Consider the following 26,742-nt stretch of genomic DNA (forward strand, 5'->3'; position numbering starts at 1 on the left):
AGTCTCTTATAGAGTGGAAAAACTGAACAGAAGTTCACATGGTTTTCATCAGATGAGTTGTAATTCCTTTCGCTCTTGATCTAATGCTGCCCCATTGATTTAATTTGATAATTTCCAAACACTTTAGTGGAATTTTGGTTTGCTTAGTTTTATTTTCCCTCAGTAATATTTATAGAAATAAACTCCTTGAAGTCTGATACATTTCTCCACTGAGGAAACAAACCCACACAGTATTATAAAGTTATATTAAGCTTTATTTCTACAACTTTGAGAGAAGTTTCTATGTGCTTTGTGTTTGTGCTCAGGCTTCAGTAGAAATGAGAGAAAAAAACCAGGAGGACTACATTAATTCCTGGGGGAAGAAATCCTTTCCTCTTTCCTTTCTTCTTTCTTTTCTCTTTTCTCCTTTCTCCTTTCTCCTTTCTCCTTTCTCCTTTCCCCTTTCCCCTTTCCCCTTTCCCCTTTCCCTTCCCTTCCTTTCCCTTCCCTCCCAAAATGATATGCCACAGACACTTTTCTCTGGCATAACATTTAAAGAAGACAGAAGTCAACAGTAGTCACCATTCCATTTCATATTTTTTGAAAGAACATAATTTTCCAAAGCATGGAGTAAAAGAAGTGCAAAATTAGATAGACTTCATGTTATTGAACATGCAGTACTGAATATCTTGTTAATATGTTTTGTTCTTTCTTCTGTATATCTTTATGCAGATGTTGTAACACAACTCCTACAGCATTTAGGCATTTTTGAACATCAATGTTATGATTGTGTGCTGTCAGATTTCTACATATAGCTTCTTTATGAGGCTTGGGGGTCAGAATTCATGCTTTGCATGCTGCTAATTTCTGCTGCAAGATGTTTCTATATTATTGGAGGAACTGATCTCTGTCCCATAGCAGCCAGGGTGCTTTTACTTGGTGATGCTTGCACTATGGCTGACATGGAAGTTCCTCATAAACTGCTGCTTCTTTGGCATGCCACAGGTCAGGCAACATGCAAACCATAGGGGTTTGTAGATTATCTGTGATTGGTGAACATTTACAACTTAAAAACTATGATTTAAAGACAAATTTAACCAAACTCTTGAGGTTAAAGTTGTTTTGTTTAACTTTTTTATTTCTGTGTTGTATAAGTTCCCCTCCTTGGCATGTGGTCCAATTCCTTAATATTCAGGTAGTTAATAAGTTTTACACATTTTAGGTCAAAAGATAACAGGGCAGTTTTTAAATTTTACATTTGCTAGACAACCTTGTCTGTCTCTCCTCCTGACTGGCAGCTTGTAGGAATAGCAGAACAACTTCAGGTTGGTGCTGCAGACATGTCTGCCCTACATACTGTGCAGAGAGCAGTGAAGATCAGTTGAGTTTCTGCCGTGTTTTGTGCTGTGCAATGGCTAAATTGCCACCACTGGACATTTAGATCTAGCCTGAGGGCAACCTGTAACTAACTCAAACTAGCAAGAAGATTATAGAATGAATAGGAATGCATGATGTGTTGTTTTTACTGAACTGAAGGAAATGTTAGCTTTTGTACCTAAGCTGAGAGATTCTACCCTGGGAAAATGTGAGAAACCATCAAATTCCCCACACAGCTGTTACAGTCACAAACATTCACTATTTTCATAATGACAAGAAGCAACAAATCCCTAGTGAAGATTTACAGGAGTACCAGTACTTGGAGCAGAAATACTTACAATATTTAACTCATTTATGTTCACTGGGAGAATCTAGTCCCTTAGGAAAGACTACAGAGAAGTAGTGGTGAGGCCACAGTTGGAGTATTGGGTCCTCTTCTGGGCTCCTCAGTGCAAGGGAGACATGAATATATAAGAGAAAGTCTGACAAAGGGTCAAGGGGATGATGAGGAAAGATTCCCTGGATGTTAACATGTAGGCTTATGGCTCAGGAGAGATATGTTCTGTTCCCAGCTCTGGGAAATGTGTACTCTGGGATCTCAGGCAAATCACTCAGGGCTGTGCTTCTCCCCACAATCTGTGGAAGATGCCAGGGTCTCTCAGCCAAGGATGAAAGAGAGTTAGTTTTGCTCATTGCTCATTTGAAATTGGTTCATGGAACTTGGGTAGGTTCCCTTCTAGGTCTGACTACTCCACTTCTACTAAGGCACCACAAGGCCACAGAGGGCCATAGGAACCATTCCTATAGGTATAGGTACGGATTCATCCTCGCCTGACCTTATGGAGCAACCCCTGCTAAGCAGAACACAACCCTAAGAGATTTTCCAGAATTAACATCAAAATATTTTTCAAAAAGAAATTTAATGAGATGACACCCACACTCTGAGATAAAATCATTCTATATTACCATTTTCCCTCCTTCCCTGCCCACTCTCTTCCTCTCTGGCATGATTTCAGCAGCTAATATCCGTATAAATGCTAGGAGTTAGGAATTATATGATGAGCCAAACCTTAGCAGTGATGCCTCTTAATACCAGGTGAGAATGAAATGTTAGTACCTTCTCAGTTTGAAAATTGTGGTCATGAAATTTCATGTGGCAGATAGCTTTGGACTGGATGGAAAACATTTAGTAGATTAAGAGACAGCTAAAATCTTTCTGGAACTGAATTGGATGGGGAAGGGCCAAATGGACGTGAGGTGTTTAAAGAAGCAAGTGGTGTTGCAGGAACAAAATGATCCAGACAATTGCCATCATCATTGAAGGCAGGTTATGACCAATTTTCCAGGGCATGCAGTGCAAACAGGGATTGAATGCTGACCCAGAAGCTGTCTCTGAAGAGAGAGCAGTAAGGCATATTAAAATCTTTGAATGAAAAGTGCTTTGTATACTTTGGAAAAGTATTATTTTATTTTAGTTTGTATAGTAAATATTACTATCCCTTTATTATTAATATTTTCTTGAGGATTATGCAAAAAATATAAACTGCTTCTCTGAAAATTGTATCCCACTTGCAGTATGTTACCCATGCTGAACACTCACAGTCTCTCGCCATTCCGTTGCTGGGACTGAAAATGAATTAGCCAAAATTGTATGTGATACCACAATTTTGGTGAAAATTTCCCTCCTTGCTTTGATTTTAGTATGTTGTGTTTCAAAGCTATGTAATTTTTTTTTCATTTAAGGCTGAATTTTGTTCCTTTGGAGGGATGATTTATTATAAGTGGCTGTGAAAAGATGTTAGAAGAGCAAACAGTCCCTTGGGAACAAAGAGTCACAAGACAGAAAAACAGCTGTTGAGACTATAACCCACTCTAATGTGCCGATACACAGCAACAATATTCAAAATAGGAAAAGAAGGCCAGTATCTTCATTTGAAAGAAAAAACAACTCTGCACCAAACTGAACAAAGATGTAAACATCTAAAAAATTAGCAGATGGATCAGAGCTGTACACAACACTGGAAGAGAAGGAGAAATTGCCATGTGTGGGAGGAGGAGGTGAAAATGGAGATGAAGCTTCTGTTATATCTTGGGAATCAGAATAAATCAGAACCATTTGAGAAAGTGCAGCTACAGTTAAACTGGGTAGCTATGGAGCACTAAATTTATTGTCAAGGTTAGCAGTGGGAGAACCAAATCATTCACTGATGTATATCAGGCTCCTTGAAGGCAATGGTGCTAGTGTGGATTGCTAACTTCATGATTTCCCTAAAAGTCTGAGAGTGATACAATTGTTCATACATATTTTAGATTATTTTGCAATATATAACTTCACACCAATAAAGTATTTTAGTGCAGTCTGTTCCAGGTGATATAATCAGGATAATCTATAGATAACTGTAATCCATGGTTATAGCTCAGCTCACTATCAGAATACTCTGAAATGCATTTAAAAATGGATCTTCTGTTAGAATGACTATTTGCAAGTTGTTTTTTGGCAACAACATCTGACAAGAAAGGACTGGATCTCCTTCACCTTGGGATAATCCTGAGCATTTAAATTACTTAAAAACAGTAGGAAACTTTAATAAAAATAAGTAGAATAATTTTGACATTAAATAGTTGGCGAACCAATAAAAAAGTCCAGACTTTATTTCCTTGGTCAAATCTCATTTTCTTCTGGAGCAGACTGCATTTGACCTTTCAAGATTTTTTCTTATTGCCAATGAAGTATGTTGGTGGAGGTGGGAGACAGAAAAGTAGCAGAGGAAGGTACAGTTTTACTCACATAAACTCCTAGAAAATGGATGAACCACTGGGAACTGTGTGTGTGTCATTGTTGTCTCCTGCTAATCCTTGGATGCTTTAGAACAGATCCAGAGAAGGGCCACAAAAATGATCAGAGAGCTGGAGCACCTCTTTTGTGAAGACAGGTTGAGAGTTGGGGTGGTTCAGCCTGGAGAAGAGAAGGCTCCAGGGAGACCTTACAGCAGCTGTCCAGTACCTAAAGGGGGACTACAAGAAAGATGGCCACCAACTTTTTACTAGAGCCTGTAGTAAAAGGGCAAGGGCTAACATTTTTAAACTGAAAGATGATAGATTCAGATTGGATATAAACAAGAAAAAAAATTTTTATGATGAGGGTGGTGAATCTCTGAAATAAATTTCCCAAAGAAGTTGTAAATGCTCAGATATTGGAGGTGTTCAAGACCAGGTGGAAAGGGGCTTTGAAAAACTCGATACAGTGAAAGATGTGCCTGCCCACGACAGATGACCTTCAAAGATCCCCTCCAAATGAAAACATTTTGTGATTCCACAATTTTGTGATTCTAAGCCATAGGAATGCTAAAGGTGTTGTAATTCATACTAGGTCCTGAACTAGAGCTAATGCAGACCCCAGTAAGCTTCTTGCTTCCAGATCTTTGCTAAACACCCTTGGGACCAAAGGGCTTCCACACTCTACACTTGCTGTTAAAACTTGGGAGGGACCAGTCCTAGGACCACAGTCCCCTAATGACAGTGTCACCCTTAAATACCCCTAGGTCTCCTAACTAGCTCATGGAGGCAATTGTAACTAAACCCATGATTTATGCAAGAAAATGCTGATGTCACAATTAATTTGAGATTTCAGTCACAAAATATTAGCCTGGTCTCTCTATGGCCTACTGTAATTTTACATCAGTGGAATTCAGTTGATTGGAATTAGTCTGATTTGGTCTAAAAAAGGCAAGAGTAAAGAAAATAACTGTTGTTGTATTTTTATATAAGGAATCCACCTTTATTACAGCTCTAATTTATTTAAGAATGTAATGGCCTGCACTCATGGACTACCCCTCAAAACCTGGAGACTTGTTTTCTGGAATCATTTGCACTCTGTAGTGCCTTTTCAAAGCCCTCTTTTCTCCCAGCTCTGCCTTTCCTCGAGTTTTCCCAGGCTGATCAATCATCAGATACTCTGCTCTGCAGGTAGCTCTTTTCAACTCCAGCTCCACAGTGAATACAGAAAGAGGATGCTTAATAAACTTTCCTTTGTGTCACTCACAACAAAAAGTCCAATTCATATTGCTGTTAAATGAAAAGCTTATCTCCCACCACAAATGTCCTTTAAGCAAATACGCAGAAACACTCTGTATTTAAATTTTGCGATTTCATCCTGGGGCTGCAGCTGTGGCATCTAAAATGTAGTTTTTTTATCAAAAACATGCAAGGTCACAAAGCAGGGAACTGAGGCATCCCTTGAGCTCATTGACTTCCAGGTCCTGCGACATAACTTCGAGCAAATCCAGGACCGAGAAATGCTTTGGCTGCTTCTCTCCCTTTCTTTGATCTGAGAATGCTGAACTCAGGGGAGTAGCTGAATGAAATGGTTGTTTTTCTATAAATAATTCATAACTTTCCAAACAGCTTTCTTCAAATAGAAAAAGTATGTTTTTTACTGAGGGATTCCCTTTAAATTTTTAAAACCCATTTTTCTTTTTCAGAAATTAGAGAGATCAGTTAAGCTGGGGGTGGGGAGTGGTTTGCTTGTCTGTTTCTGTGATGGCTGAAAAGTTGTATGGATCTTGATCTTTCCTCACACACATATCACGTTGGAACAGACCTTGATCTTATCTCACACAAGTGTAGCTACGCAGACTTCGATGACAGTCTCTTGCTAATTATGTCACTGAAATGTAAGAGATTCACTGTACCATTTTGCTCGTACATAACAGCTTAAGCAGACTTTCTTCTAACACTTGTAAGAGCAAATTCTAGGTAAAGTACCAAAATCAAAATGAAATTCAGAACTAGGTATTCAGGAAAGCTACAATATGCTGAAAAAAGGAATTTTAAATAAAATACATCTCTTTTCAGCTAAAACACCAACCCTGCCAAACTGGATACATCAAGAACCTTATTTGTGGGAAGTTTCCCATGAAGACATATTGAGTCTTAACGGGAAATATTTCCAGTGAATTTCCAAAAAGTAGAAATTATCCCTGGTATTGATGCAGTTTTGGGTTTTTCAAAAATCAGTTTTACAGTCAGCTCAGAATCTTATTCAAAGAGAGCTACAAGCTGATAGTACAGGTGATAAAACCAAATCAAAGAGTTCTACTTAGTATGGTGAGGGTAAATCTGTCTACTTATGAAGCTGAAATGTTGGTCTCATTAATGGTGGAAAAAAAAGTACTATTATTTTTGCTGTTATCATCCTTGGCTTGAAGTTAGGGATACTGCAACTCCCACACTTCTGTAAGACAACTTTGAGAAGTGCATTCTAATAGCAAGTTGATACAGCTTAGTATTAATTGTCAATAAATCAAACTGCTTTTCTGAAAACCTGAAAACATACATTCAAGATGTTAGTGACTGCCTAATCTTAAATGCACCCATTCTGAAATTATGTGACTTGTATCCTCCTACACAAAGAAATTTTATGGCTAAATAAATTCAGAAATGCATTCCTACCAGCTTTATATACACATTTAATCTTTCTTTTATATTTTTTGTCTTTTAGTAAGTGGTGGAATAAACAACACTTTCCTTTGGATGGATTATAGTACATGTGAACTGCCTGTTACTCTGCAAGAATAAAAAAAGCCCTTTGCTTTTACTTGTTAAATATCAGCTTGATAGCAAAAAGCATCTGAATGGCTCACGCTCACAGCGGACCATCAGTTGAATGGGATCAGCACTTCTACTAAAATATCTGAAGTTAAGGATTTGGAAAAGAGGTTTTTGCAGAGATGACCCATTTACAAGCTGGACTTAGTCCAGAGACAATAGAGAAAGCCCGCCTGGAACTGAATGAAAACCCAGACATTTTGCACCAGGATATCCAGCAAGTCAGGGACATGATCATCACGAGGCCTGACATTGGGTTTTTACGTACAGATGATGCCTTCATCTTGAGATTTCTCCGAGCCAGAAAGTTTCACCAAACTGAGGCCTTCAGACTGCTGGCTCAGTACTTCCAATACCGCCAATTAAATCTGGATATGTTCAAAAACTTCAAGGCCGATGATCCAGGAATCAAACGGGCTCTGACAGATGGGTTTCCGGGAGTACTGGAAAATCGTGACCACTGTGGCAGGAAGATTCTTCTGCTTTTTGCAGCCAACTGGGATCAGAGTAGGTAAATGTAGATAGTGTCCTTATCTTTTTACACACATTCACACTCAACTTGTAATGGAATATTTGTGGCCATCTTTGAAGCAGAAAGGCCATTTTCAGCAAAATAATTTGCAATCATATCTCCATTGCACTATAACTTCCATCTCATTTATCACCTGTCAATCCTCATTCTTAGGACACAGGGCCATTGAGAGTTAAGGCTATATCAGTGTGTCATATAAGTAGCTCATGTCTGGGTTTTTTTAAAGAAACATTTCCAAATTTTAGCCAGATAATGTCTTTTTGCTATATGTACATTAATGTCTATCATACAATTACTTCAGCTGTATCATGGACCAGCCAAAGAGGTTGACAGAAAGCATCTCAAAACATATGGAGATTCTTGTAGCTCTCCTGGTGCAGAAGAAACTGACAGTATTTATTATCTTTTCAGACTTTCTGACAGATTGCTTGTTTGTTTGTTTGTTTGTCTGTTTGAACCACTTTGGGAATTGCAGCCTCTGCTCTATTTCCACAAACTGCACTGAGATTTCTACACAATCTAGTTGTTCTGTGTCGTTAGTCCGATGAATGGGAGATTCACACAAAGCATATTTTCTGTTCAGGCCATTTGTTTACAAAGTGGTATGAACAAAGATATCTCCTAGCCATTTTTGTAAAATAATGTCCTTAAATATTAATGTGATTAGCCAGCTTTCACTACCTATTTGAAGTGGTACAGAGAAAAGGGGCTAGTCCAGGAGTATCGTGTTCACATTGTCCTCATCTTTGTAAGTTATTCCATTCCATTTTCCCTGACTTCATGGTGAGATAGAGAAGTGTAATCAGCTGTAGGGTTACCACGTGTTCTGTTGAATCTTGATAAATACCATATGAAAGAACAAAATTCGGATTCAGGTTTTAAGTACCATCAGTTTGGATGATTTCCAGGTAGGATTTTGTCTTGTCATAGTCCAAAGTTTTTGATGACAAAGTCTTATCCTTAGGAGTCAATAGATTGGAGCTTTGATTTTACATCACAGAAATTATTAGAGAGCAATACCCATACACCTGCAATTTTTCATGTTATATGTTTTCTGGGAAAACTTTTCATCGCTATGTGAAAAGCAGAGTTTAGAAACATTTCTGATTTTCATTTGCATGTGAATAAATGTACAGAAAACAATACAGCAGTGTAACTTTGCATAATCAAACATGTTTGGTGAAATGGTGAACTGAGGGCAGTAATAAAAGTCCTATTAACTACAAACAGGCCAGCAGTTTAACTCCTGTCTCTCTGAACTGCAAGTTTGCCTTTCTTTCAACCACAAAACTCTTCTGTTAGCAATTGTCCTGAAAAGAAAGATGAATGCACAGGTATCTGGAATTAATAGAAAGCATCAGCTTTAGAGGACAGAAGCACAGTGGAACTGCTAGTTGCATTAAGGGATTTAGGTATTACATAGAGCCAGCTTTGGGTTTCTGATCCCTCAACAAAATGAATCTTTGTGATTAACCTTGTACATCAGGTCCTGCTCTTGGAGAGCTGAAAGTGCTGGTTTCTAAGGTTCCTGCAATGAAATTTTGACAGAATAATGACTCCTGTCAGATTTTGGCTCATATTTTCTGCAAGGCCTTTAATATGCATCTATGTGTGTGTGTGTGTATGCCTGTGTGTATGTCTGTATGTGCAAAAACCAAAGCAACCCTGCATATTTCTGAAAATATAATTTTAACTTTCAAAGAAGAAAAGCTGAAACAAATAGCATTGGATGTGCTTTCCTAAGAATCCCCAGTGACATTAAAAATCATGTGCAAATTTTACCTCAGTTCAGCTACTGAACCTCATATCTTCTATGGATTCAGATGACAAGTGTTTTTTCTGTGGGATTTTGTGGCACTCCGGATGTAACAGGGGTTTGGGACAGGATTTAGGCTGTAAGTAAATGGATGTTCTCATCCTTTTTTGCTGTTTAAAGACATTAAAAAGAGGAAAAGCTGTTAAGGAGAAGGAAATGGTGAACACAATGTCCTATTAAGTAGCATGGGAGCAGGTTATTAACCAGAAGAAACACAAATTTTACAGAGAAATTCAAAAGGCATTGTGCAGATCTTACATAAATGTATCTTGGGCAACCTTTCTGCAGACGTGTCTTCAGTAATGACAAGATGTTCAGAAGCTCACATTTCAGCTGAATGCTAATGGAATCGACCTTGATGCTGACATGCATGAGTAAGAACTCACCCTTCATCCTGCCCTTCCTAACTTTAATCTCATTTGCCACTGGTTGTGCCTTCTCTTTCCTTATGATCAAATTCTAATTTATGAGGGGTTGTTTATAAAGAAATAACAATTGTTAAAGGATCTGTTAAAATGAGAATAGCTATAGTCCATATATTGATTTTCAGTCCAGACATCCTTACCACTTATGCACCTGGGAGTATGGTTGCTGTTGGCACATGTCAAAGAGGCAGAAGAAACCTTGAAACTTTCTCTGCTTATAAATATATTTATTTTTAACAGGAAATATCATTATTTGTGTAATATCACTGCTTGGACAAATCAGATCCAAGATGTTTCTAAGGTATTTGCTGTATCAAAGTTAGAATTTCCATGTAAGCTTCTAGAAACACTTGTAATTTCAGCCACCAGAATGCAACTGATAAACCTGACATTTCTAGCAAACTAGGTTTTAATTTCCAGTCTCAATGTTTCCAGCTTCCGCTTCAAGCTGCTAGATCATGTTGGTCTAAATGTACCACAAAAACAGCTTCCCATGTTTGTACTTTTGTGTCCTGACCACGTCACATTTAACCTATTTTTGAGTTCACTGGGGAGGCGGCACTTTAGGGTAAGTCACTGTCAGGCAGCAAGAAGATACTGCATTAGTGACTCTGCAGCAGAGGTTCTTGTGTTCATCTTCAGCCATGGGGAAAGTAAAACAGCTAACATCCTTGTCCTCAAGGAAAAAAACAACTGTGTGTTGTCCACAAGGTAAAGAACACACCTCTGAGCAGCCAGCACAGCAAAGATAATGTTCTGCAAAGCAATCCACTAGCTTAGTGTATCATAATACATTTAAGATGTCCAAGCTTAAACAGTTTTAACTTCTTTACTCTCAGAACTGGGGAGATTTTCCAGGTTTAAAATACTCTTCATCATTTTTTTCTGGACTATTCCTGTCATTTTAGTATTGTTGTTAAGGTGCAGGTGGATGAAATGAATAAAAATTCTCACTAATAAATCATCGAGTGATAACCCTACCTCATCTGTTCAGTAGTTTCCTCCTTTTAGATACAAGATTGACACTCTGTTCTTAACTACTCTACCCCATTTTGAGCTCATGTTCAGCTCAAATTTGCTTTCAAGTCAGTTTCCTAAAATACAAATGCCACTGGTAAATGTGTCATACATTCTCATCTATAATGTGGGCACAGTCTCGCATGTGATTCACGCTCTTGTGCAGAGCTAAACATGTTCTGCTCCCCAGTTATCATTTCAAGGGTTTTGTGACATCTGCAAAGCTCATTGGCAAGGACTTTATTTTTGTTTCCACATAAAAAATATAATGGTGATTGTTTTGACCAAAACCTCTTTGATGACAGGGAAAAAAAACATAGGGGATGATAATTCTTATTGCCAAATCACTAGCTGAGATCTATCACGGTTCCAGAGTTAGAGCAATTTAGCATCTTCTGCATAGGTTTGTTTTCTTTCCATTGTTCAGGCAGATTTCTTAGAGATTATGTCATCACTTTTTCTCTAGGTCCTGCATAGTATATTTTGGATCTGTTAGTTAAAGTTAATCACATATTCAACACCTTCATTTTCACTTATTCAGTATTGAATAAATTAAAATGAGCAGATGAATAGAAAAGAAAGAGAACAGATAAGTTCCATGGCGAGGGAGAAAAAAAAAAACCTGTTAAGCTATATTATTGTACACTCGTACAGGGGAGGGACATTTTTCACTTAGATCAGAACTCAAGGTGTGAACCCACCTGCAACCCACAAAGACTTTATTTACACCACTGCTTGCAGAGCGCCTTATTTTGAATGCAAATTTGTGCAGCAATAAAGACACATAGGGATGTCAAACTGATCATGTAATGATTTTTTTTTTATTAAATAATTTACATGATAAAAAATTCCAGTTTGTAAAACGAACAAATGCATATACATAGTTTTGATGAGATTTTGCATAAAAAACAATGTTCCATGTGCTGGAATACATATACTCTTTCTCACACTTTTTCATTTCATCACTCTCACCAAATCTAAACCCTCACTCCTCTGATCCACCTGTAGTGAATCTGAAGCTTTTAAAGAAGTTAGGTAAGAGGGTCTTCTCAGCTGTTGGATTGAGGAAAGCCTTCAGTAACTTCCACAGCTGTTCCTATATATGCTACTGTCTTCTAATACAAGCTGCTTATACACCAAGGAGATGGAGCTTTGGGTGAACAAGTAATTCAGCAGGTGTTCATTAATCTTCCAAGCAAAAGTGATTCTTTCAAGGTTGTTCAGCTAATGTAAAATTTATTTTTGTGTAGAGAGCCAGAAGAAGGACTCCAATCACAATCCTCAGCAAATAGGGCTTGGAGTAGGGAGCAGAATATTTTTCATAGTTTTTTTTTCCAGTAAGATGGTAATTAATTTCTGTCTTCATGTCTGTGCCTTAGAAGCTGTCACATAGCTCCAAAAATTCTCTGAGTCAGACAAAGAAAACCTGCTGCTTTGTGTACAACATACAATCCCAACTCAACTGCTAGCCATAAACCATCTTTTATTACCCAGGGAATCTCAAATGCCAGATACTTACCATTCTGTAGGACAGTGTACTCAGGCTAAAGGGAAAGGAAATATTCTGACATAGAGGTAAACCAACAACTATAAATATTTTAAAGGATCATGATAAAACCCAAGTGTGTCCTTCCTGAGAATGCACAAAGTGGTGTAATTACAAGAATATTATCATCATCAGATCCTGTTGGTATAAAAGAATACATCTCAAGTGCTGATTGTTCTAATATATTTCAAGCATAGTTTCAGATGCTTAATAGAAAATGAGGGAATAAACATCTGTTGAGACTGATTTATACTGTGGCAATAACTCAGCCTCATGTCTGTTTATCATGAGAGATCACAGCTGAAGTGCAGCCAGCCCTAACACCATAATGAATTTTACACATCAAGTCTTTGGATTTGGTTAGGAGCTAGTGATTCTGTGCTGGGAGATGCTTACAGTAATGCAGACTGACATTGTGGTTCAAGCACTGTGTTGACCAATAAATAGCTTAGGAGCATGTTGCACCAAAAAAAAAAAAAAATTCCTCTTACATTACTGAGCTGGTCTGAAATGGTAACAGAATTCAGGATAGTAGGGGAAGGCAGCATAGCATAAGCATAATACTAATTTCAAAGAGTAACAGATGTGCAAATCAAATGTTGGACAAAGAAGAAAAAAAGAAGCTCTGTCTTGAAATGTTTTAATTTGCTTGCAGGCAGCAACTTAATTCAGTTAGTACGATTTATTACGGAAGCCATATTTGGGAAGGCAATTGTAGCCCATCTGAATGACAGCAGGATGACATACACAAATGAGAATCCTGTGTTGTGCTGTGAAGGGAATCCAAGAAGACAGAGAAAATGCCTGAAAAAAAGAGAAAGAAAAACAACAGCTGGGAAAGTTATGAAGCATATGTTGAAGAATGAGCAAAGCCTGATTGAAAAGAAAAAAAAAAAAAAACAACATGGAGAGGGACTGGCAATCAAACACATTTTGAGAGGGAAGAGGTGACTGGATGGTGTTGGGCTGAGGGTTGACTGAAGAGCTGTGAAGGACAGTGCCTGGGGCTGAGAAACACAGGAGTTTGCCTCCCAGGATAACAGAGGAAAATGTAGGGCAGACTGGAAAGTGGCTCTGTGTCACCTTGCTCCTCTGACAAAAAGAAACCAATCCAATTCCCATGCTTTATAAAGTGGAAAGAAGGACAGTTGATAAAGAAAAATATACAAACACATGTACACAGCAAACACATAGGCACACATACACATCCCCTGCTTTTCTTCCCAGACTCTCAAAAGATTCAGTTTTTGCATGAGAGTTTATGTCTGTGTGTCAGAAAAGAGAAACTGCATACAGTTGTGATAGCACTTGTCCCTAAAAGAATGACCCATAGTCCTACATGGGCTGTATATATCATCCTCACAGATGGGATCTGCAAAAGAGCTACATCCACAGAATAGTAGGAAGCCAAGCAATGTGACATCCCTTTTTAACTTTGGAAACCACTGGAAACCATGAATGAATGCTCTTATAAATAGCAGCTTTTCAAGGTAAAGCTTTGTAAGAAGAGACCAGAACCCTTTTTTTGTCACAGCACTCCTCAAATCAAGTTTTCTGAATATCTAATATTCCAATCAGTTTCTAACTTGCCAACCTAACTAAAAGCCAAGGCAAATTCAGACATTGCAGCAGGAACAGACTGAAAAGAGTCAGGAAAGGAAAAAAAGATTAATTCTCTGGCCAGCTATTTAATAAGCTACATGCAGTAGAAGCATCAGAAAAGAATGGAAATACTGAGCTGGAATCCTTAAATACATTTGAAATTTTAAAATTTTAATACTTCCTTGATATATTATTTCCCCAGGCCATGATTTATTTTAGACTCTTTCCTCTGAACTCTGAGCCCTGTATCAATTGCATTTTACATTGAAATATCTGTTTTTTTCACTCTGGCAAGTGCTGAGCATCCTCCAATTCCAGCACCCTCAGAACAACACAAGACATGTTTAGGTGATCCCACAGGAGTTACAGCAGCCAGGATGAGTTTGGTCAGGATGTGAATGTTGTGGTGGCTGCTCAATTCCATGGAATACCTGAACAGCACACTGGGGTAAATTCTACCCTGTCACCACAGTCACCCTGCTTCAGGGTATTTCTTTGCCACGATGAAGGTGGAAGATGAGGGAGACGTTGGTCCTGTGGTTGCACTGGTGAGAGTGCCACAACCATAGGAAGCTCTCAGTGATGTGGGAAATGAAGCAATACAAGCACCCAGCTGCCACATGCTCCTAAAAATTCAACCAACCAGATAGAATAGAGGGCAGGTGAAAGGATGGAGGAGTAAAGTCATTCCAATAAATCAGATAAAAATTGAATTGTTAAAGGTCTTCTTTATTTTGCCTCTTCTGTCATGGTTAAAACAATAAAAGAGTTGGAGCATCATAATTAATATATCATGGCTGGAGATTTGATTCCTAAAAATTAGTAAATGGAATAATTTCTCAAGAAAGAGGAAATTTTGGTCTTAAATTCTGATTGCACTCTCACCGTTTTTGTTTTTAATAAGTGCAGCAACCACAGAGGCAGCAAAAAGCAACTATCCCTTTTTCACAGACCATGATAATCTCAGCTCTGGAAACTTCCTGGAGGGTCCATTTGTTGCAGGGACAGAGGGCAAAGGAAGCTAGTTAGCCTCCTGCTGACACTATTTCCTATGTAACTGCTTATCCATGCTGAGCAAACTAAAGCTAGCAAAGATGCATTTTAAGGAGAAAGGTAATATGCAAATATGTTTTTCTTTTTAGAGAGATGGTATCTCTTTTTCACTATTGCACTGCAGAGGATGGCACTTGTCTGTGTATGCATTAATTCATGTGGTACCAGTTTTCTTTCACACGTGCAATATAAATCACAGCACGATGTAAAGTTATGATGCTAGAGGTTCAGTAACAACCTATTTGAAAAGGCCATATGAAGTATTTATGTAATATCCCATAATACATCTGTAGGGACCAAAATTGAGGATTTGATTGAAAGTGTAAGCAAGTGACTGCTGTATCAACATACATAAGACAAAATACTAGATTTTCAGTGTCAAATTAGTAGGGTCTCTATTTTAACCTTGCCAACCTGCTGTGTATCAAACCTCTTATTATTCCTGGCAGGAGAACTTTTGGTCTGATCCCATAGAACCACTCTCAAGTGTGCCTTAAAACACACATATTCTCACATACTGCACCAAGACCTGATGGTCTGAATTAATGAAGCAAGAAGACTTTTTTTTTAAACCTTTTTAAACCAATATGCTTTTCTTCATTGTGTTCCAGCTACAAGCTATCCCCACATCTTCCTCCTTCTTTCCTACAGACAGTCCTGTGCTCCTTTCTGCAAAGTTGCAATCTCAGCTCCTCTGGTTTTATAACATGTCAATAGAGGAACTGAATTCCATACATTCAGCCATGAGTGAAGTAACATAGGTGAAAAAAAAAGGGGTAACAACACAAGGCCACTGCTATGATGTGATCAGAAACGTTTGTTCCCCTTGCCAGGGCCAAATATTTCATTGTTTCCTTCCTCCTGACTGCCTTTCACAGCAAATCCAGGAGATGCCAGTCACGTATTTTAGATATGCACAGATCCATCTACAGAGTATGTGTGCTGCCTACACCACTTCAGAGTGCTAGGCTATGTGATAGCACACAGGATTGCTTTTGTATGCGTATTTCTAACCAGGAGAAACTACACCTAGGGGTGACAACCCTATCTAAGTCATCTTCATCCTCTCCTGTTATCTTGGAGCTGTGGTCCTCTAAGCTATTTCCACTTTGCAGGGCTTTTCCATAAGTCTGCATTGCCTTCCTTTTCCAGGGTTAACCCTACCTGTCTGTTGTATAGGTACAAAAGAAGAAATGTTATTTATAGTGAAAGAGACTGATGAAAAATCCTGCTTCCAAATCTACTGCAATATTCATTTGAAAACTAAGTAAAAAAAGGAGGAGGAATAAACTCCGACCTAGGGAGAGATGGTGGGAAACCTTTCAATTTCTTAGGTTCTCATTTACATGTAAGCCACTTCTAGCTGGCTCCTGCAAATTAAATTCACTTTTATTCTGATAAAGCCTTCAATTCTGTTTGAATAAAAGAGTTTTGCAAGTCTGGGGAAAATGGCAATTTATGTATGCTGTGCTGCCAATGAGTGCCTTTTCTTTCTCCAGAATCTTATTGTTATTCTCTGCTGAAATGTATACACAGGTACATGCACATTCACTTTCTTTCAGAGAACATTTTGTATTAATGATTTAAAAGTACTTCAGGATCATTTGAGATTTACTTCAGAAAGAGGCTTAGCAGATGTAGGCTCCATGTTAAAAGCCAAGAAGACTTGTGAGACACCAGACACACCTGCCATTATTGGTTTCATCCTGGCTGACAGGTTTGTCTCTACTGGGATTTTCTCACCTCTTGATTTCTTAAATCAGGTACCTTAAATGGATAACTAATATTGACTGGGCACAAAAGGATTTGAGGGTAAAGAATGGACTACAAATGAAATTATATGCGATAAAGTGATACCACTGGGGAAGCAAAGAGTCTGGGCTGTATTACAGGAATGCTGTCAGCAGGACAGCAAGAGTGACTCACCTTTACCCACCTCAACTGTCCTGCAACCTAAGTACAAGCACAAGAGACAAATCTGAGCTGAGTCAGAAAAATAGCTCAACAAGAAGTCAGAAAAATATGACAATGTCATACAAGTTGAAAATAATAAGAGGTGGGATTCAATTATTCCTATATATAACAGTTTATCTTAACAAAGTGTGGGAGTAAACAGTGGATATGCAGAATAAAAGCAAAATTATCCTCAATCCTAAACAGAATTAGATTTCCAAATATTAGAAAGCAGTTTGCAATGGCTAAGATACAGCTAAGTGTGGCATTCTGTGGGCTTGTCATCAGCAATGACACTACTGATATGCTTTGCTTCAGACATTTGCTTAAGTATCTTACGACTCAGTATACTTCTCATGCAGAAACGAAAGCACTACATTTACTTGGCCATTAAACACTGTTGCAAATTATTAACCAAAGCTAAGTCAGCCTAATGTAAGGGAATTGAGTGGTTAAGGGTTGTGCCAGATCAAGACGAAGAATCACAGAGTCTGAAATGTGGTTTTGTGGAGTGCAACTAACTGCAACGTAATTGGAATCATTTTGCAAAGACCAGATCACTTGTAGTTTTTCTTTGATACTGCATAAGACTTTTTTAGTAATCTTTTGGTGAAGTCAAAATATTGTCTAGAATGTAGAGAAGTATGCACTACAGTTACTTTTATGAAAATTAATTCTGCTGTTGTAACAAACTTGTCCTAAGGCTGTGCAGAGATCTATAAAATGGACTGACCCTACCTAATTTTCCCCTTTCAATATAGTCTAAACTGTGAGACAATAACATACCAATGTAGTATTAAGAAACATGGCAATGTTAACAAATCATCCCATGATACCATGAAAACACCTCTGATGGCATCTCCTGAAAAGCAGACTTTGCAACTTTTAAAAAGTTAAAAGTTTAAAGATTAAAAAAAGAATTAAAGATTTTCTGGTTTGTTTCTTTGGTTGGTTGGTTGTGGGTTTTTTTCTTTTGTTTTGTTTTCTTTTATGGAAAGGAAAAGATGAAAAAATTAGGTGATTCTTTGTGAAAACGCTAGTACAAGTGTGAACATGTAAATGCTTTCCACAAACAAGAGGAAGTAAAAATGAGGAGTGATTTATTTGTTCAAGATTTATGCATTTGCCCCTAATATCAAGTTTTTCTTCTGGAATCTTTCTCAAGGCAATGTAGCCATATTTGCTGTGGCAATTTCTGCTAATCCTTTTTCTGCCTCTTTCTGGCTGCCTTTTGACAAAACAGGGCCTCCCTGCTGTCTTGTATCTTTATTTCAGTGCTGGTGGTTGAAGTCCTGGTTGCTCCAGCTATCTTGTTCCAGAGCTGCTTTCTTCAAATACCAGCACAGAGTCTGGCAGGACATCACTGTGCATTGAGTCCAAAAGAACTGATTTTCTTCCTATTATGTTCTGTACTTAATTTTTACTTATGTTTCTTCATTAACAATTATTTATAATTGAATTAGCAGTACAGAATCATGACTTCAACTAATCACATTTCTTTAGTAATTCTCTGTATTGACTATATGAAAATTCTTACTAGAGGTGTGAAAAAAATATTTTGAATTAATTATTTTATCTTCATAATAAAAATAAATACAAACAGAAATAGAAGATTATTAATTATATTGTCATTTCACAGTTTCCAGTTGGTTAGAAACTTAAAATGCAACCCTTTCCCCCAGAAACAGCAAATCAAAAACAGCAGTTGCAAGAAAGAAGAAAGATACTAAATATCCACACATATAAATATATTCTATCATTTAGAGGTCAGAATAATTTAGGAGGTTGTTGATAACTTCTTTAATAAGAAATGAATGAAACTTTTGTTTCAGAATCCCTAGCATTGCAATTCATATGAAATTCTCTTTTCAGCTCAACTCACTTTAATAGTTTATGAACCACTTAGATTACTTTTGTCTGGAAATTCCTAAGAAAATTTGAAGTGTATTTGATATTATTAGCAATTTGATGTGATTTGAAATTATTAGTAATTTGATAACTAATTATATAATATTATTATTCAAGGCAAAGACTACACTGTGCCTGCAACCCTCATTTGTACCCTGCTGGGAATTGCTGGCATGTGCCATAAAACTGTACTGGCTTCAGGGGAATAAGGATATTGGGCTGGGCTTCTTTTCTCCATTACCATACACCCAATGCAAGGCTCCACAATTCTATTTCTGTTGCCTTTGGGATCTCAGCATAAGCAGTTACTGCCCACTATTGCTGTTAGCATGTTACACCAAGATCTCCCCTATCCCATTCAAGAAAAATTCTTCATGTCGCTAGAAATAGAATTAGAAATCTTAGTTAAAAGGCAGAGTTTTCAGAAACTTACATTTCAGCAATTTAAGGTTTCAAATCAAGATACTGAACTATAAGTAAAGTTTTGATTAATTTCTTCAGGTAGATTGACAGATCTTTTTCTCTTTTTTTTTTCTTTTTTTCTTTTTTTTTTTTTTTTAACAATGGAGAAATAATGTACTAAGCCTCTACATTCACATAAATTGAAGTACTCAAAAATTAGGAATAGTGGTCTTAGAGTTTTAAAATAAGTTTAATTTTCCCTTTTGTGATTATCTAGAATCATATTTCAAAAATTGATTCTAGCTTATTTTGTCCACTGATCCTGTGCAAAAGGCATTTTGAAAACAACTGCAACCCTGGCAATTTTTAATTTTCAATTTGCAGCCTGAATTTTAAGAATTTAGTTCCATAATTGTTTCATCTACTTTGAGAAGGCCAGTCTCAGCACGGTTTGAGCTGGGCCAGTATCATTAATTTGTTTAGGTTGCTGCTTTGGAAAAATTTCAGGGGAGTTATGCTAGGCTCACATCTTTTGCCTTTGTCCTTCAATTCTCTCAGAAAGCTGTAATTTGCAACTTGAAGGCCAACCAAACACCCCCAAAACCCCAACCCATTCCAAAGGACTATTTTTTCCAAAGGAACCTTGCACATCCCAGGAATACTCACATCCTCATTTTCACAGCATCAAGTGGTTGTAGCTATCTCCGTATCTCAACAATTTTTATTTCCTCAAACCCAACCATTTCTACTTAAGTGGTAGCAAAATCCACAAAAAAAGATTTTTAGCTTTCGTTAGGTTTTAGGTTTGCTCCATTGCTGCCATCCACACAATTCCCCTTCAAAAAGAGCAATTGCTGCCAGATCCCAACTCACCGGAGACGTTACAATGGTGGTCATTTGTGCTGCCTACAGAATTACACTCCTGAGGTTTCTACTGCAATGTTGTGTGGTTGAGACTGATGGTGTCATTCTATAATTTTCATTTTCTACCAGCTACTTATAAAATTCATTCAGTTGTCATATTTTGTTGATTGACATATTGGGGAGTCATGTGTCCCTGGAATCCAGATCTCCCACAGCAACTTCTGTCAGCTGTTGTCCACATAGAAGGTTGGATACCCAATGAAATCTGGGGCAAATGTGGAGAATGTAAGTAAAAAGACATACCTTTCTTTAAATTTCACTGGTGACATATCACCAACCTCTTCACTGCTGGTTTGATCACAACCTATTTTTATCTTGCTAAAGTTTCTGTAATGTCTGCAGTCTTCTACAGAAGTGGTTTATTTTCTCCTTCTGCAGAGAAAAAATAAATCTGCTTTTTAAGGGGGAATGGTTTTTGCTATTCATTCCTTCACTTTCTTCAATGAAGTTGTGTGAAATATGATCCACTCAAAAGTAGCTAGGGTGAAAATGCTCATTTTTCTTGAGCTTCCTGGCACTGTGTATGCTTTTCAGCATAACTGTGCAAAGTGGTTTCTTTGTGGCTGGCAACACCATGATTCTATACACTTTTATCAGTCTTTATTACATAAATCTACACAGTTTCATTTTTTTCCTGGTCCTTCTCTCCTGTTCACTCAAATCATGATAACAAGTTTTCAACATTGTTTCTGCAGAGACGTGCAGCAATTTTTTTTCTAGACTGCTGTCTTATGAATCTTTATTGCATCTGTTTGAGTTCCCCAGTGATTATTTCTACATCAATAATATCAAGTTCCCCCACCTTGTCAGCTATATCAAACTTGCTTATTGTTCCAGTGGGAAACGTCTATGATATATAATACTTGACACAATTTTTCATTTATTTATAAGAAATTATTAGAATATTTTCTTGTCTGTCTTTTATGTGCCCTGAAGGGCTCCAACTAAAACAAATTATAAACCTTATTGTGACTGACGTGAGTTTTGTACATATTTCTAATATCTGCTACTTTCACTGCCCAGATGTAAGTACAGGCATAAGCCAAGTATATGCTCTTTTCCTGATTTAACAGCCAGTTGAGGTGCTTACTAATATATATTTGCATTTCTACTTTCCGACATTTCTTCTCATGTCCCAATAACCTCTTACCCAATATCTCTCAAGAGATGCATTTTTGAGGCTTTCTGGGATGAGTAACCAGGTGCTCTTTGAATGTCCACAAACATTAATATGACTTTTGTCATTCTGAACACAGCACTCTCAAAATATGTGCATAGGTGAGCAATTATTTGATTTTAACTTTACTATTTGATCTAGTCATCATTGAAGTCTGCTGTAAGAGTGACTGTTTGCAAGCAAAGGGACAATTAGATAATTTTATTGGAATTCTTTAATGTAAAATGTGCAAATATGCCATTTGATTAGCTAATAAATGATCTTCCTGTGAACTTTTTATTAATTAAAAAAAAAAAAAATACAGCTGAAGTTGCGTTTTACAAATAAAAGGGGTCCTGATACTTTAGACAGAGAGTAGGATTTGCAAGTAGCAAAATTATGTTATCATAACACCCAGTAGTAATCTTTTGGCAGACAAGTGAGGTGAATGGTGATGTGACAAAAAATAAATGAAAAATCATATAGCATAGTGAGGAATAGCAAACATTGTGGAAAACTCTAGAATGACCTAGAAAAGCAGCATTATTGCGCAAAGAAGTCAAAGAAAATATTGGATTTTAATATGTGGCCACATCTGATATGGAGATCCTTTACCCTTTCTTAACTCTGTGCACTTTCATCTGGATTTTCAATTACTTTTAACCTTTTAAGAAAAGCATTGTGTTGTTATGGACACCATAATTAAGAAGTGTACTTACTGTGCAGTGGTGGTCAGAAAAGTTAACAGTTAGGCTGCATTAAGAATGAGATGGAGAACAAATAGGAAAAGATAATGAATTCTTTTATGCATGCTGATATTCCAAACTCACCTTGAATGTGAAATTCACTTTATACTGTATTATTTCAAAAAGAAGGGGATGTAAAAAATTACAACCATTTGACCAAAGAAAAGGCAATGAAAGGAATTAATTAGTGTTATAAACAAGTGAGGTGATTGCATCAGGAGAGAACAAAAAGTTCAGGGCTATTTCAGATGGGAAGGTGTTGAAGATGCAGAGGAGATATAACTAGATGGGACATAGTAGAATCACACAGAGAAAACATGATGCCAGGGAAACTGAATCTGTGGTGCCATTTGTACCTTCCAACAACAAAGCAAAGGAGCTGCATAATTGCTTTCAGCCATTAAGCAGTAGCTTCATAATGTTCAAAAGAAAAATCCCTTCCCTTTCTGTAATGAAAAATTAACTTGTGAAATGCAATGGTGCAAGAAATTGAGCAAATAGCTTAATGTGATGCAAGGATGCAAAAGGGAATAAGAAAAGGCTATGAAATCACACAGAGTAAAATAAACAACAGAGGCCATCAATCCTAATGATTCTGGCCATAGCCATTCATGTGCCAGCCATTTGTTTTGTTCATTATTACTACAGCTGTGCTTTGAGGAAACCATCACAACACTGGTGAGATCACCATAGGAGATTAAAAACTACCTCCCAAACAGGATCCTGATCTGTGTGTTACCACAGGTTATCTCCTAAATTCCTAGCAGTGGAGACCACTAACCTGAAACCACCCTGGCTCTGCTCATGCTGGAATGAACTCTTTGTCTCTCTTCCCCACTCTCCTTGCAGGGGACACTGCCTTTGGGAATAGCCAGGCAAATTACAGCAGTGGCTCTGTCAAACTGATTTATTGATTGCACTTAGGGGTTGTAGTATAGGGCATTTGATAATTTCCACAATATCATAACACGCTCCCTGTGATTGTCACTTATTCCTTCTCAACAGAGAAATTTACATAGTGTGCAAGCATGACATGGCCCTGGGTACTAAAAAGGTAAGAAAATCACGAATGTGTATCTCAGAAATACTTAATTCCTAAATGAATAAACCAAACCCACAGCCAGAGGAACATTTCTTTTGCACTTGAGATTGAATTCTGTCCTTTTCTGTCAGCAGCAGGCTGCTGAGCAGAGTTGTACATTGCTTATGGGATGCCAGCCAAGCCCTGTTGCATCCACAAGAACTCCTTAGGAGCAGTCAAAGAACTTGTGCTGTGATAGGTTGCAACCAGTTGCCTGCTTTGTTTGGGATCAAGTTTCTGGAGAGCTCTGTGAGGGATTTTTTTTTTAAGTCTTAGGAGTGTAAAAATTCTGTGCTTTATCTTGGAGTCATCTCCTGCTAAATGGTGTGACACTTCTGTGGGCTGAGGCAAAGGGAAGAACAGACACCAGCTTCCCTCAGATGGAAGCTGGTTCTATCATTTGTCTGAAGAGCCCCACCACCAGAAACCTTCCTCCCAAAAGCCAGGGTCTGTGAGGGTCCCTGTTTGTCAGCCAAATCACATGTAAGAAAGGGTCCTTGCTCAGTCACATTAACCTCAGGGACAAAGCACTCATTTGGTAAGGGTGCCTGCAACATGAATGAGTGCGTGTAGGAGGAGGTTCCTAGCGCAGACTTGAATGCAGAGTGTGCAATTCGTGGGCTATTGGTTGCTATGGAGTCCAACTGAAGTGGAAACTGAGAGCAAAAAAAAAAAAACTCATAATACTTTTATGTACAAGAACCTCTAGCAGAAACATAACAAGGGAAAAATTTTTATATCTTCAAGGAAGTCGCTGAGAGGCAATTTTTGCGTGATAATAAGAAAAAAAAAACAAACCTGCATTTTTTTTTTGCTCAGGCTTGTACATTTCCTCTTCACTGGCTGTGGCAGAGGCTTCCAGCTCATTCTAAGCAGGAATTCAAAGCCAGCCAGATATCTGTGTGTGAATGGCCTTCATTCAGTTATAAACTAAGCCATGCATTTCTAACATTAGAAATGTGAAATACAGTTCAGTTAGTCTGTGCTATTCTTTCCAACATCCAATGCATTGCTGGACTAAGCACTTCTGAAGAAAAAAACAGTACACCTATCTATCCAATCTGTTGTCATGGATGTAAAGTTACTTCTGAATTTTATTTATAGAATGACACAGATGCTGTGGGGAAAAACTTGCTATATTTTCATTACAAAATAGGGAAGATGCTTGTTTGAAGCTGACATACTGGAACAACCAAAGATAGCTACACTAGATGCGACAGAAGAATTAATTTGGAGCTCTGACATTAACTTAATGCAACCTGTGTGTTTTACTCAGTAGGAGTTTCCTGTGCATGTATTCTGTTTTGACAGAGAAATTAAAAAAAAAAAAAAAAAAAAAAAGGTAATTTAGCTTGGGCATGACAAAGAAGGGTTTAGTACCCCACAAAATAAGAAAATTGCCCTTATATTTTGTGTAACAATTTTTCCAGTTTGCATATCAGTGAATTATTCATATTTCTTGCAGCTAACAAGTTTATATGGCTTTGAATTATTCTGTGAAGAAAGTTGCCTACAGCAGGTCAAAATATTAATTGTGAACATTTGCTGCTAATGCAACCCATTTCCTTGAATTGCAGGCAAGGCTTGCTAATTCCTGCACATATATGTGCTATTCAGACCTCAGATAGAGGAGACAAGCCCTCTTCAGTGCATGTCTCAGCTGTGAGCTTCTCTGACATCATCTTCTCTAGTGCAGAATTAATCAAGTGAGCCACCATGTTCATTTGTGATTCTTCATTTTGAACACATTTTTCCTGATTATTCTTTAGCCAAGGGCTGCCCTGAATTGTGCATGGTTCATATGAGAGACCTTTCCTTACCAAAAGTGATTAACTGTGAAGATCAGGTCTTGCAGTACCTAGAGTGATTGGCATTTCCCTCTGATGCCAGAGAGGCAGGGTAGTTACCCAGGATCATTAATTTGAATCAAGACATGAATCCTCAAGGTCTGTGTGTTAATAATTTCTGGTACTGATTTCAGTAGGTGTAAGGTTTAATTTTCTAAAATAAATATGCACATTAAAAATACACAGATGTTTTCCAAGAATACAACAATGGAAGCTGGGGGCTCTCTTATCAATACTTTATGAGCAGAAATGAGAATTTAATCTGATGAAATAAATTATTTCGTATGACTTAGAAACACCTTTTCAAAGCCCACTGTTGACTGGATTCCAAGGGCTTTGTTTTACTCATATTTTTTGAGTAACATACCTCGGCTGTGTTTGAGAACAATTAAAAATGTGCCTTCCTGGGTTCTCCTGGTCCACCTGCATGGATCTGCTGTGTTGTTCATGTCTCCCTTTCTAAGCTTTTCATAGAATCATGGAATCATTTAGGCTGGAAAAGTCCTTTAAGATCATCAAGTCCAACTGTTGACCCAGCTCTGCCAAGTCCACCAAACCATGCCCCTTAGTGCCACGTCTACATGCCTCCTTTCAGTGAAAAAGCTCTTCCTAATTTCTAATGGAAACCTTTCCTGGAACAAATTAGGGTCTCTTGTACTGTCACATGTTACCTGAGAGAAGAGACTAATGCTCACCTTGACACCATTTCTCAGGTAGTTGTAGAGAGTGGTAAGATCTCCCATGAGCCTCCTTTTCTCCAGGCTAAACACCTTCAGCTCCCTCAGCCACTCCTCAGAAGACCTGTGGTCCAGACACTTCACCAGGGCCATTACCCTTCTATAGTCCTGCTCCACACCTCAGTGTCCTTCTTGTAGTGAGGGGCCCAAAACTAAACACAGGATTTGAGATGCAACCAGCTTCTTGAACTTGGTCTAGCTCAAATAATTTGGGGCAACGTAAAGATGTGCTTCTGGTCCTTCTTCCTGCTTCCGCTTCTGTGTTTTACTCTCACTGGGAATCCTCCTTGCAGGGCAGTGTCAGCTCTCCCCACTTAGAAGCCAAATACTCATTTTTGCTCTCTTGGTGACTTTTTGTGTATGGAGGGAACTAAGCAAGATGTGGTCTCTTACTTGATTTGTATCTATGCCACGTTTGCAGCTTGCCAAATGTAATGGAGCTTTGGCCACCTTTTTAGTATTAGAGGAGAGAGGCTCTTACTGCATATTAACTTAGGGGTATTAAGCTGAATTATCTGCAACTGCCAAGATAGCAGCACTGGTCCAAACTTTTTTAGTCTGCTGTCCTGTGGGACAGTCAGGATTTGTAGTGACAGTTTGTTTTTGCTTACTACCAGACAATCTTAATGGCTTCAGCTGCCAGTACTTCCGTACATTCATACTTTTAACTATCTGAATAATCCAATTAATTTCACTAGCATGCCTAAAACAGAGCCTGTGTTTAGTTTTTCAGAAGGAGTAATGTCAAAAGCCTTTACTGATACTGTCTTCTCCAAAATGTATCACTTTCTTTCAGTATGTCTTAGTTGACCCCTTATTTTCCAACGGTGCCTCAGCTTTGTTATCCATGGATCTCCTCAAAATGACTGGTGGCAGATACATGCAAATAGAGCATTTAATTTCCTTACAATGTCTTTATCCCCTTTAATTGTTCCCATTGCACCCTAGTACTCCACTGAGCCTTCTGGTTCTCTCACAGCCTGCTTACACCTCTTATAATTAAGTAATTTCTTCTTATTTATTTTCATGTTATG

General features: G+C 37.9%; 1 protein-coding gene across 1 annotated transcript in view; it reads left to right on the forward strand.

Annotated features, from left to right (window-relative positions):
• CLVS1 (clavesin 1) overlaps positions 1–26,742 on the forward strand; it is a 98,442-nt gene that overhangs the window by 2,681 nt on the left and 69,019 nt on the right. The window contains exon 2 of the mRNA XM_053962928.1: positions 6,857–7,474. Within this exon, the coding sequence (XP_053818903.1) occupies positions 7,086–7,474 (389 nt within the window). The 5' untranslated portion in view covers positions 6,857–7,085. The remainder of the gene's footprint in view (positions 1–6,856; positions 7,475–26,742) is intronic.

The sequence above is a fragment of the Vidua chalybeata genome, chromosome 1, assembly GCF_026979565.1.
Source record: "Vidua chalybeata isolate OUT-0048 chromosome 1, bVidCha1 merged haplotype, whole genome shotgun sequence".
In the NCBI taxonomy this organism is placed as follows: domain Eukaryota; kingdom Metazoa; phylum Chordata; class Aves; order Passeriformes; family Viduidae; genus Vidua; species Vidua chalybeata.